This window comes from Chinchilla lanigera, unplaced genomic scaffold (assembly GCF_000276665.1).
Source record: "Chinchilla lanigera isolate Chin_1 unplaced genomic scaffold, ChiLan1.0 scaffold00033, whole genome shotgun sequence".
In the NCBI taxonomy this organism is placed as follows: Eukaryota; Metazoa; Chordata; class Mammalia; order Rodentia; family Chinchillidae; genus Chinchilla; species Chinchilla lanigera.
Genome location: NW_004955434.1, coordinates 18,112,740 through 18,126,181, shown reverse-complemented (window position 1 = coordinate 18,126,181; position 13,442 = coordinate 18,112,740). Strand labels below are relative to the sequence as shown.

Sequence of the window (13,442 nt, the reverse complement as noted above, 5' to 3'; positions counted from 1 at the left end):
CGATGTACGTGGACGCAAAGATTTCCTTAATACTGTGATGAAACCACAGTCAGAACCCTAACAGCACTTTTCTTTTTTTAATTTTAAAGAGAATAAAAAAAAGAGCAATAAAAAGATACGCAATTTCAGAACAAGGTGATAGAAAATTAACAATGGCTGTTTTGTTGCATATTGTTATCTTCAGTGTAGTTGTTCAGATTACCAGATATAGCATGCAAAATTGATCAAGCAATTAAGCATCAATTGTTCCTTCCAATAAACCAATAGAAATTAGTGGTACAATTATCATAGCTGTCTTGCAGCACTTTTCTTATGGCTGTATAATTCTAAAATTCACCAGTAGGAGTGGAGGCGTAATAGCAATCTCACTACCTAAAAAAGACTTACTTTATAAAGCAGAGACCTTGCTCCCATTGCCTTACAGTTGTTAGAAAGCCGTAATAACGAAGGAGCTGTGAGGCTGGTGCAGAGGGAGGCCAGTGTGTGTAGAACAGGAGAGAGCCCGGACACGGATCTGCACACATACGGCAGCTGGCTTTGTGTTGGAGGCCGCAGTGTAACACAGTATGGCAAAGAATTATGTTTACAGAGTTGTGTGTCAGAGATTTAATTATCAATGAGATCATTAGGATGGTAAAGCTGCGCAAAGAGCATTTGAGGAGCTGAAGATTTGGAATAAGTTTGTTACAGAGAATCCAGGTGTGGTGGAGCACACCTGTACTCCCAGCACTTGGGAGGGTGAGGCAGGGGTTTGTGAGTTCCAGGCCAGGCTGGGGTACATAGCGAGATTGTCTTAAAAGAAAAGAAAAGATTTGTTGTATACAAAACTGGCTATCTCCTAAAAGGTAGTAAAACCATAACTCTTTCAGACAGAATTTGTTTGCATATTTACCCAAAATATCTACAGGTTGACATCTAATTTCATATTGTGTAGATCTTAGTAGTAAGTAGCAAGTCAAAGGTAAATTCTTTACAGAGTGAAACTCCTTACCTGTCAGTCAGAGCGCCGGGATGTGCTTGTAACGCTGTGAGTGTGGTCTTCTCTCTGGTTTCTAAGCTGACAAGTAGCTGAAGGATGAGTTAACTACCTATATGTGGGGTGGGATTAAATGTAGCTCAGACTGTAAACAGTAACAGCTGTCTCTCTGTCTCTGTCTCTCTAATGAGAAGATAGGTTCTTGATGAAATACTAGAATACACCCTAGATGGTGGTCTCAATCAGTGTATTAGGTCCACGTTAAAAAATACTGTGAGCGCCTGCCGAAGTCGAGCAGGTGAAGGTTGCGTCCTGGCCACAGAAGGTGCTGCTTTATCACCCGGCACCTTGCCACCTCAAGTCCTAGTGTGTCCTCAAGGACAAATGCTGGTACATTGTACAAATACTGATGAACCCTTTCTGAAGAACGGAAGGAGGAAAGGATATGTGTGATGAAGAAAAATCCTGGCACCTGAGCCCTGAGGCATATATCTTCTGACTCTCTAGGGGTAGCTCTTAGGGGAAATGTCTGAGGTCCTGGATGGTGCTTTGCTCCTTTCTGAGAAGGCAACGCGTGCTGATTGCTTTGCCGAAAGGAAGCAGACTGTGGGGATGGCTAGGGAGGGGGTGGTGGGAGGCGGAGAGGTTGAGCAGCTGCAGGAGGAAACTACCCTGAGACTGAGGTTTAGCTCCTGGCCAGAGGGGAAGGTGATCCACCCCCAGTGTGATGGCATACTGCGACCAGACCCCGGGAGTGTCCCACGGGAGCGGGAGGGCGAGACCCAGGCCCCGCACCATTCATGCTTACAAGTGAAAGAGGCTGCAGAACAGAAGACTCACCCTAGGAAGAATAACTAAGCATAGAAAAAATACTGTCGAATAGTAAGAAGCAATTTGTGGCATGATAAGCTTCTTGTGGTATTCATGTAAATTTTTAGATATTGTAGAATTTCTGGGACTTCAGTGTGTATAAAAGCATAAAAGACTAGAATGAACTTATTTAAACTCATACCTTAGAAAAGATGAATAAAATCTAATACTTCGTTAATCATTACATTCTCCTACACTCAGATATGTTGTGTGAGGTAAAGTTCAATACTTGCAGATTTTTTTAGAAGATGAGCTTCGAGCTGGTTGTGATGGTGCACACCTATGGTTCCTGCCTTCTGGGAGGCTAAGGCGGGAGGACTGAAAGTTTGAGCTGAGCCGGCCCGTATCTTAAAATGAAAACTAAAAAGGGTTGGGTAGGTAGCTCAGTGTGAGGGCTGGGGGTTCGGTTCTTTGTGTCTGTCTGTCTGTCTCTCGGTTCTCACTCTCGCTGTCCACACACAGACACATTAAAATTAGAATTTGGCCACATTAAAATTTCAGTGAGTTTGTTTGAGCATTAAGTCTTGAATCAGGCAGAATTATACTGCAGACACTTAGGACTTCTCCCTCACCTAGTAGAGGAACTTCCCTACGATGTTCAGAGAAGCAAGGCAAAGAAAATACTTGATTGATTAAAGTACCATGTTGTTATTTAGAGATACTTGGTAATTTCTGATTGGTAATTTCTGACACTTAAGTTTAGCTGGTCAGAAAGCTTTAGTTGGTGGTTAGTTGGTGCTTTCTGACTGGTTACACTTAAGTGTCCTTTCATTGTGTATATTGAGTTGGGTTTTGCTTTGCTTATGCGGCAACCCAAGGTGCCGGAGCCCTCTTAGCCTGATGGGGTCCCAATTAATAATTTTAACATCTTGTAACATTCATTTACCTGGCCCAACAGACTTATATTTATAGTTAGTGTTTTAAATATGTAGCATATCAAATCATTGAGCGAAAGGTGTGATCTAAGTGTGATCCCAAAATCAGAAATGTTAAAAAGTTATAGTTTTGATTAAATATAATTATAACCATTGGGGAAAATTTTATATCGGAAGCTAAGGGCAAATGAGGGGAGGGGTGCATGTAAACAGTAAGTTTCGGAAGCTGTTTCCAGCGCTTATAAAGGAGGCGGTGAGAACGTGTGGGCAGAGCATGGTCCCGGCGGGTGGGCAGCCCTTTCAGTCCTTCCCTACAGACGGTCCAGTTACTGTTCTGTGACCTTGTTTGTGTAGGTGCTCTGTTCACCCAGTAGAAAGTTTTTGTGTTGGAAAAGAAGCCTTCGAAGCTACATTTCCCATTTTGTGTGTTTTGTTTCCTCCTACCACCCCACAGGTAATCACCTTGTAGGAAGAACCTCTATTTCCCTCTGATAGATACCAAATTTAAGGAACTTGATACTTCCAAAATAAGGTGAATGCTGAGTATAAAATATTACAGGGCACTGAGAAGTCTGAAAGTAGGATAAATCAAATGCTATTTAATCAAGGGAGTTGTATGTCTTAGAGTAAGAATGAAAAAAGCTTCCACAAAGGGACAGTCACCCTATGTTCTGCCTCTTGCTAATTAGGCTAGCTTTTCTTTATGGGGTGTGTACTTTTAGGTGAAGGGAAGCTGAAGCAGACTGGCATTGTATTATGATGCAGGGCAGGCTCATTCTTTTTCTTTTTTTTCTTTTTTTGGTGTTTTGAGACAGGGTCTTACTGTGTAATTCAAACTGGCCTCAAACTGGTGATCCTCCTGCCTCAGCCTCCTGAGTGCCGATTACAGGTGTGCAGCCGGCTCAGGGCAGGCTTACTTTTAACTCTTTCTAGGAAGTTTCTGTGAGACTCTGCTGAGAGAAGCTGCCCCGTTAGTGTGTTTGTGGGGTCTCTGTAGGTCAAAGTGGCCTAAGAGTCTGGAGACCAATAGGAGACCAATTCGCAAACGCAGGTTGGTCTTCACCTTCTCTGTCTTCCTTTTGTTGCCAGTGAGGTTTATAAAATGGGGAATTTGGAGCATGTTACAAAAAAAATACCTCATATAGTACATGTTTTTGCCTCCAGGAATTTCTGTCCAGGTAATGATTAGGCAAGCAGGTGAAGGGGCTTATTACAGGAGATTGTGATAGTGAACCTGTGGGTGCGACTGCGTGCCTGGGGTGAGGGTAGGTGCCGGTCGGGGCACTTCTCTCAAGTAGGATGTTGTGCAGAGACTGTGATAAAGCAACTCTGTGTTGAAGAAAATATGTAGGACAATTACAGTATATAATTGTCCATTTTAATGAGATATAAATATCTTCAATAAAGTTGTAGTAAAAGATGTATAGGTTTACTTGGGAACAATCTAGACGTATACTATAAGTTACAGTGTTTGGCTGGAAGGCTGTGGGGGAGATTGCAACTTACATTTTCAGTGCAAGAATAAAGACAAAAATAAGCATTTTCCTGCTATATTTGAGATGTTCAGTACATATCTGTGTTACTTGCTTATCAAAATTGATGAGAAATGTAGGTGTCAGATGTACGGAGTAATTGGAGGAAAGAATGGTGAGGTATACTTTTCTTTGTTTTTTTTTTCTGGTATTGGGAATCGAACTCACGACCTTGTGCTTGCCAGGCAGGCGCTGTGCCGCTGAGCTAAATCCCCAGCCCAGGTGAGGTGTACTTGTGTAGTGTACTGTATTTATGTAGGTTTTTCTCACAGGACAAAGAAATAGCCAGGTAATTTCAGCACTTGGGAGGGTGAGGCAGGAGGATTGCAGATTTAAGGCCCACCTGGGCAACTTTGTGAATCTATGTTTGCAAAAAAATCTTGGATTGTAGCTCAGTGTCAAGGCCCTGGATTCAGATCCCAGGACTGCGAATCAAAAGACAAACAAAAACCCTCGCTTTGCTTTTTTAATTGACAGATCTTCTCACTCAGATATGGCAACAAGCAACTTTCACTTTTCATCGTGTGAGACAAGACGGGAATCCAGACAGGTCCGAGGGTCTGACGTGAACAGGTGAGAAGGGTGTGTGGGTGCTCTCCGGGCCCTGGGAGAGCGGTACAGCCCTTTGGGGGGCGGGCGCTGGCACTGCCGTGCACCTCTGGGTTTAGGAGAGGCCTAGGCAGCTGCAGCACCACTTTGCAAATTAGGGCGGGTGGCGAGTAGCAGCTGCTAAGGGTCTCTGTGTTACTGAAAAGTAAAACTAAATTCAGTGTTGGAGACACCACTTTTATGTGAGTCTTTTTTATTTTTAGGCATTTTTAAATGATTATTTTTATCATAAAATAATATAACTACACTGCTGAACGTTGGAGAAGATAGAGGAAAGAAAAGAGAGAGGAGTTTTGTAGTTAGAATTGTATTAAATACACCACTTAGTAATCTTTGTAAAACTTTGTTTTCTTGACATTTCTCCTTTGCATTAGATATGTTCTACAGTGTATTTAGTGGTTAATTACTGTTCCTTCCTAACCCATTCTAGAATTAATTTAAGAAATTCTTTCTTGATTCAGTAAGTTGTTATGAGTTACCAAGGCAACTTGGTTAAAGCTGTTTATTGTCATGAGATTTTCTTCCCTTTTTACCGGTTTATTAAATTTTTAAAATTATGCAGCAGATCAGTTCAGCAGCTGAGATTTTACATTTGAAATTTCATTATACTCATGAATCTGGCAGTTTGTCTTAATATATGGAAGGTGCTGAGGAATACAAATGAAGTTGAAAATAACTTCTAAGGATCTTAAGGCATTTCTTTTCTCCACCTACCCCTTTATTTTTTGAGACAGGGACTTCCTCTGTAGTTCAGGTTGGCCCTTGAGCTCACTGTGCAGCCCAGGCTGGCCTCAAACACACAAACTCACAGTGATCCTCCTGCATCAGCCTCCTGAGTGCTGGGATTACAGGCGTGCAGCTCCACGCCCAGCTAGGGCATTTATTATTTTCCATATTACTTTTCTACTCCATGTGTCCCTTCTCAGGAAAATCTTTTTTTTTTTAAGAAAGAAATGTTTCTCCCTCGTTATCCTCTAATGCACTAGTTTACCCTTTAGTTCAGCAGTTTGCTAGGTAACTGCTGCATCATCGTTTATAGTGCTGCTTGTAGAAATGGTAATAAATAAAAATTACTGAACACATTCATGGAAAGCACTGAGTGGGTTTGTAGCCGGGCATCTTTGGCCTGCGTGTGGGTGTGGAAGTTAGGAGCTTTGGATGCCATTTAAAAGATAAAGCAAATCAAGACGTGGCAATGAGTAGAGGAAGGAAGCTTTGGGAATGTGGACAGTGAAAGATTACACAAGGAATGGGAGTTCAAGAGTGAGCTACAGAGACGTGAGAGAGGGGAGGGTGAGGCAGAGGCCACAGGGCAGGCAAGGGACTTAGGGAAGAGGTGAGCTCTGGAATCTTGTCAGCAGAGCTAGGTGTGCTACAAAACCTGCGGGGATACAGATGAACAAGGGTCCTGTAGTATTTTTGCTTTTGTTTTAAGTGGCACTGGGGCCTGAACTGAAGGCCTTGGGGCGTGCTAGGAAAGCAGTCTACCACTGAGCTACATCCCAGCCCCCCTCCTTTTTTTTTGTTTGTTTTGAGATAGAGTGTCTGCCTGAGTTGCCCAGCTTGGTCTTGAACTTGTGATCCCGCTGCCTCAGTCTTCCAAGTAACTGTGATGACAGCGTGCCCCGCCACACCTTTGCATTTTTGTGCAGCAGTGAGTGTGTCAGTGACCGTGAGCTTGGAAGGAGTTGAAGAAGTGGGAGTGCAGGAGCTTGGCTGTGGTGGCTGAAGATGTCAGTTGTTTCTGAAGCTCTTGTCTAGGAAGAGAAGGGGAGAGACAGTACGTTAGTCAGCTTTCTTTTACTGTACCAGGTGTCTGAGATGATCAGCTTACAAAGACAAAAGGTTTACTTTTCGTTCACAGTTTTGGAGGTTCCGGTCTATGGTCGCTTGGCGCCCTTACTTTGGGCCTGTGGTGAGGTGGCACATCGTGGGAAGAGTGAGTGGCGGAGCAAAGCCACTTACTTTGTGGCCAGGAAGCAATTCAAGCACATCCCACAGTCACCCAAGACCTCCCGCTAGGTCCCGCTGCTAGGGATTCCTCGGTCCCTTGACAGTACCTCCTCGGAGACGAGGCTTTCGACACGTGGGCCTTTGTGGGGGACTCGTGGGTCCAGACCATAGCAGGAAAGCTGTGTTTGGGTACAAAGCAAGGTTGAGGGGAGTTGCCTGCTGGGATTAGGGTGGTGCCAAGCCAATCACTGGGCTGATTTGGTGATGACCCACCCTCAATCCTAGCACCCTTAGTCCTAGCACCCTCAATCCTAGCACCCTTAGTCCTAGCATCGCCCCATGAATCAGTCACACTCTGGATCCAAGCACCTCCGAAAAAGCCCCCCATATGATGACCACATGAGGCTTAGGGGGCGTCGAGACACAGCTGTGACCCTGAGTTTGCTTTGGATAGAAACGAGCAAGATTTGCACTTGTCTCTGAGCTGGGAAGGGGTCAGAAAGAAATTAAAGACATATACAGGAAGAAATGGTGAAATACAAGAAGTAATTTAGAGATGTTTTCACTGTAGTATTAATATTTGCAGATCTTACAGCCTTCCAAACAGAAAATAAACAATAAAAATTCCCACTCTGCCTTTTAACCAGTGGGCCTTCAAATGTGTAAATGAAACAAGCATTTACAAGTGTACTGTGGAGCAGCCCCAGCAGACCGTAGCAAGTGAAGATGCGTGCAGCAGAAGTAAGTGTGGCTCTTAGGCAGTTAGGGTGCACGGAAAGTAACAGCCTCCCCAATATGTCTCGTGTACCCCACTCCACAGTACCTCTGTGCTGCTTTAAACAAGGGGGTGAGGCAGGCAGCAAGGGGGCTTTGGTCATTTAACAAATGGAACACCTGGGTATTAAGTGACATAAACAAGATATACTGCCGGGTTGTGATAGAATTGTAATCTAATGCTCTGTCTTTTCATTTCTAGGCTGTGTACCTTTCATGAACCTATTTTCCTCTTTGGTTATAATTTGTGATTTGTTTAATTGTAAAAGTATTTTGAAGCTGGACCTGGTGGAATGTGCCTGTAATTCCAGCACCTGGGGAGGCTGAGGCAGGAGGATCACAAGTTGTAACCCAGTCTGGGCAACCTAGCCACTTAGCAAGACTGTCTCAAAATAAAAAATAAAAAAGGGCCGGCCATGTAGCTCAGTGTGAAGCCCTGGGTTCAATCCCAGTCCAGCAAACAAAACAAAACAAGAAACAAAAAATGCTTTTTGACAGTCATGGTTTCTTTTGATTCTTCTTTTAAGCTACAAAGATTAGGAGCAAATCTACATATAAAGATCCTAATGTCCAAAGAAGTACATGACTAGCTAAAATGCCGAAGGGCTCTGAAATTCTTTTGAGCTTCTTGTGGTATCTTTAAAGGGCACCTTTATTATCATTGTAACCGTTGAGTTTGTGTCGTCAGGTCTGTTAAGGCAGTAGTTGTTGGAGCAGGTGCGTTCACGGTCACTTTGGAAACTGAGGGAAGACTTTCCATGCTGGTCCTGAGCTTCCCATCCTTGCTTCCTCCTACCACATCTCTTCTTTACAGGTGGGGCTTGCCTTTGCCCCAACCATAGGAAGTGGGCTGATGTGAAGATTGCCCATTTAAAATCCCTGAGATAAAGTGTGTCTTTTCATTTTTACCTATTTGAGGAAATCAAACACAAAGCAGGAGTCTTGAGTCTCATAATAAAGGAATAGAGAAAACTTTCTGTGGACTGCCCTGTTCACTTACGGCTTAGACGTTCGGCCTGCTGTGAGCACACGACATTGCTACCTCGAGTGACTTAATGAAGGTTCACTTGGGGAATCCTAGAGTAATGCAGGGGGTTCTGGCCATTCAGGAAGCTGCACTCCAGAGAACCTTTAAGGGGACATAGTTTCCAAATCGCCAGATCATGAAGATTATGGCAAAACTTTGACTGGGGCTAGTGGGAGAAGAGGGGGAGCTCTTGCTGTGGTGAGTGAGGAGTGCTGGGTAGGTGAGCTCTGCTCAGCAAGGGGAGAGTTTCAGTTTTGCAAGATGAAAATATTCTGGAGATGGTGCAGGAAAGTGAATATTCGTATTGCTAAACTGTACACTTAGAAGTGATTAAGAGTGTCAATTTTGAATGTATTTTACCACAGTTTAAAAATAGGAAAGAATCCAGGTTAGCTTGCCTGTCATTTATGATGTTCAGCCTAGTTCTTTTGTTCTAAATTCTTTCTTTGTGCTAGGTGTATTTTTCTCCGCTGTGGGGCGTCTCTACCGTTGCGTCTTGGGAAGGTCCCTCTTGGGATAAGGGAAAATCTCTGCGCTGAGTTCAGGAACGCAGAGGCAGGGCTTGGCGAGCTTCCTGCTGCACTGCTGCGCTCCCCTGGCTGCTTTCTTGTGCATCTGACTTCCCGGCATCTTCACTAATGGGACAAACCAGGGCAGTTGCCAGTGTTTGCCACGAAGACATTGTAAAATCAGTTGTATTAGAGACATATGGGGCAGTGCAGGAATATTACCATACTGTTAAAGAGCAGCTCCTTATAATCGTACTTCCTAACCAGTCAGTAGAGGAAGAAAAGGTGCTACAGCCCAAGTACTTTAAGTGAATTTGTGTGTCTGACTCTGTTTTCCCAGAAAGATGAACAGAGCCTGCTCCTTGCCTTAATGAGCAGCTGTGCCGCACGCAGACGTGAGGTGGTGCTCCCTGGCACACGGGCGGCTCGGGACCAGAGCGCTCGTCCCGCTTCCGGTCCGAAGCACGAGCAGACTGTGCTCTTGAGGAGACGCTAGAAGGTTTATGGCTTAGAAAATTATAACACTGGCCCATTCCTTCTAGTGCGTGGTTTAGTTGCATCTTTATGCTTTCGCATTTGTCTCCTTCCTGATCCTCAGAGCGGCAGTGTTGGTACCGTTGAGCAGATACTGCCGTGTCTTCCTGTCCTTTTGCAGAGGCGAGGATGCAGCTTTCTCCGCAGGCTCATCACCCAGCGACGCTGTGGTCGTTTGTGGACTCGAGGGCCTTCCCCTCTCCGTAACTGATGAGAAAGGGTGGTGAGTCTGCAGGCCGCTGCCGGCTGTGGGTGTTTCTGACCTCAACTCCACACAGCCGAGTCAGTGGGTCTGAGGTGCCTCGGCCTGGAGCTCTCGACGGCAGGGAAAGCTGGATTCTCAGATAGGTTCTTGATTTGGAAAAAGGCCCTGGATTCTCCAAGACTGAAGTTCTCCAAGGAGTAAACTCTAGTCCCATTGCTATTCTGGGTGTAAAATTCTCTTTAGTTCTTGCTTAGAAAGAGCCTTTGGCTTATGCTTGTAGTCAATCAGATATTGTTGAGGGGTTAGACGTATAAAGATCAAACTCTCAGCTTTGTTATTCTTGAAAACTGTATTGGAGGACAGAGCTTTGAGTGTGGGCCTTCTGCCGTAGCCTCAATGGGACGCAGGCCCTGAGTTGAGGCCTCCCTTTGCAGCGGGTGTGAGAGAGCTTGCCCTTCTCAGCTCACTGCAGCACAGAGAGATGAGACTGTTACGCATCTCTGTCCCTGTATAAAGGGAGCTGGGCCACTCATGCCTGGATTTTTTTTCCAAGTCACCACTTGGGAGAAATATAGAGGGGAGAAGAGTCCAGTAGCGTGAATCTAGCACAGTCCCCATTGAGGAAATATGGGCCTGGTGGACGTGCTCCCCTCTTACCACTGTTGATGTACAACATCCACGTGTGGTAGGCTGAGGCAGGAGGATTGCTGCGAGTTCGAGGCTAGCCTGGGCTACAAAGTGAGTTTAAGTCCAACCTGAACTGGACAATGAAACCCTGTCTTAAAAACACTAAAAAAAAAATGTAGGACAGGAAAAATTATTTTCTCATCCATAGGTTGAGTTATGGCTGAAGCTCCTGTAGTAAAAGACAGATTAACAAGAGAAATGTGTACAAGTTTGTTTAACATGTTTCACATGATGTAGGAGCCTTTGGTAAGGAAATGAAGCACCAAAGAAACTAGGAGACCTACGTTGCTAACTTCTCCCATTATTGCTGTTAGATCAAACCCCCCATGTATGCCTGCCCTCACCCAGGACTGTCCACTCTGCCAGTCTCTCCCTGCCCAGCCCAAGTCCGAAGAAATTGTGGTTCTCAGAGGGCAGAGATGAAGTGTCCAGACAAGTAACCGAAAGTGGCGCTGGGCGACCGTGCTGTGGTTTCCCAGGACCGGTCTCTGAGGGGTCTGTGTATGAATGGAAGTCTCTGGTGGCCGCTCTTGAGGCAGAGGGCTGGGTGTTCTTAGCACAGCAGAATGGGAGAGCAGAAGGGGTCTGGGTGTACTTAGCAAAGAGTCCAGCATCGTGTCTGCTCTCCGCTCCCCTAGTCCACCCCCCCCCACACGTGCTTTTTGGGGTTTCATGAACAAATTTGCACACGTTGACCATTTTATAAGGAACAGGACTGACGTGTTGCAAGCGGCTAGGTTTTCTGCTTCTGTTTGAGGTTTTCTAAACAACAACTCTTTAGAAAATACTGCTTCAGGTTTTCTGAGCTTGTTTGTATTTATTCTCTCTTCCATCTTGACACTTATATTGTCCTCATTCTGAGCACTGCCAGCTTGTCTGTCAGTGTACTAACTGATTCGATAAATGAACAGTTTATTATTCCTTTAACTGTTCCATACCTGGCAGCGCTGGATTATTGAAAGCTGTTTAGAGTGCTTACAAGATGGTGGTAATTACTGGACACTGTGGTATCTCAGATGCTACTCTAAATGCATTTTGTGTGTTGATGGTACCACTTGTGATGTGGACACTTTCACTAGACCCATTTACAGATGAGGAAACTGAGTTCTAGGAGATTTTTTTTTTTTTTTTTTTTTTGTACCAGGAATCAAACTCAGCACCTTGCACTTGCCAGGAAGGCGCTTGTGCATCTAAGCTATATCCCAGGGCCTGGAAACTAAGTTCTAGGAAAGAGAAATGACTTGCCATGGCCATGTTAGTTAGGGGTGAAGTCCGGAAATGAGTAGAATGATCTGGCGGCCAGAGCCCAGATCCTTCCATTACAGTAAATGTAGCTTTTTTTCACCCAGGCTTATTAAGTTACTAATAAGAGAAGTAGAATTGGAATGAAAGAGTAGCATTGTCCCATACTGCCAAATTTTTTAATGTTTTTTTTTTTTTTTCTTTTGGTATCGAGTATTGTGTCCAAGGCTTTGCTACTGAGCTGTAGCCCCAAACTCCTTAAATCTGTTTTTTTTTTTAAAGCTTGAGGCAGGGTCTCAGTAAGTCACTGAGTTGCTCTGGTTGGGCTCAAACTACAATTCTTACCTTCCCAGGGTGCTGGGATTATAGGCATGCGCCACTGCACCCAGCTAGGTTTGTATTTTTTATTTTTTTTTTTTTTTTTTTTTGAGACAGGGTCTCCCTATGCAGTTCAGGCTGGCCTTGAGCTCACTTTGTAGCCCAGACTGGCCTTCAATGCACACCAATCCTCCTGCCTCAGCCTCCCGAGTGCTGGGATTACAGGTGTGACCCACCACGCCCGCTTTGTATTTTTTTTTGAAATAAGACTAAAATACACGATCTGCTTTAAATTAATGTATCTTTTAAATCAGAACTGAAAAGAGTCTTTGCTTACCAAGAATATACGTAAGAAAGGCACTTGGGCGCACTCTGTGTGGCCTAGCGTATGAGTGTGTGGGCTGAGTGTCTTTGGCATTTGCAGATTTGGCATGGTTGTTACTTTGTGTAGAAGAAAGTTCACACAACACGCTCATAGCCACAGTTGCCTTTGTCTGTCCTGTACAAGTTGTCACACGGGAGAGCATTTGGGCATCTCAAAGACAGGCAAGAAACCCAGAGAGTTTAAGGGCTCCGGAGAAAGACAGTGCCGGCTGCACATTTCTAGTCCGGGATCTTTTCATTGTGTCACTTGAGCTTGAGGGGGACGCTGTCGTGACAAGTCTCGCACGTACGTGGCTGTTGTTAAGAGCTTTCTTCACCACGCCCGTGCAGGCGGTTGGACAGTGTGATGCAACCGGATTTCTAGGCCTGGAAGCCGGGCGAGCAGGTTGTATTCATCTGACAGGTGTTTGCAGCCGTGTTTAGTTGTTCGTCTAAGGAAGCAGTGTCATGAACATGTGCTCCTTGTTTAATTCTCCAGGGTGAATTAAGGTAGAGTTAGTATCATGTGATGACCGGGGCTCACGTGAGGCCTGAGTCAGAAGCTGTGGGGCAAGGCCTCCAGGTGAGGGTCCTATGCCCAGATTTGAGCACCATGTACTCCAAGCGGTAGGAGTGAGGAGAGTGTTCCTGGGGAGCGTTTCAGAATTCAGACCTGCTGTGAATCCCATCTCAGTTCATGTGGTGACAGTGGAAGTGGAGAGGAACAGGTGTCTGTGAGACAGGTCTGAGAGAAGTCCTGTCCCAGATTAAGGGTGCGGAGCACTTGGTAGCACTGTTTTGGGGGGTGTGTGTGTGGAGGTGGCTCTTTCTTAGCGAGCCCCTTGGGAGAGTTGAGGGTACCGTGTTTGCAGGTAGGCGCTGCTTTGCTTGTCCCTCCAGGCTGGGGCAGGTGGGATATGTGTGCCCAGGTGACTGCGTGGCCAGCCGAGGCGCAGGTGGGCAGGGGC

At 45.2% G+C, this 13,442-nt stretch overlaps 1 protein-coding gene across 1 annotated transcript in view; it reads left to right on the top strand.

Moving 5' to 3' along the window:
• Ttc39b (tetratricopeptide repeat domain 39B) overlaps positions 1–13,442 on the top strand; it is a gene marked incomplete at its 5' end in the record, with an annotated part of 87,339 nt that overhangs the window by 24,677 nt on the left and 49,220 nt on the right. The window contains 1 exon segment of the mRNA XM_005388704.2: positions 4,731–4,826. Coding sequence (XP_005388761.2) covers positions 4,731–4,826 — 96 coding nt within the window.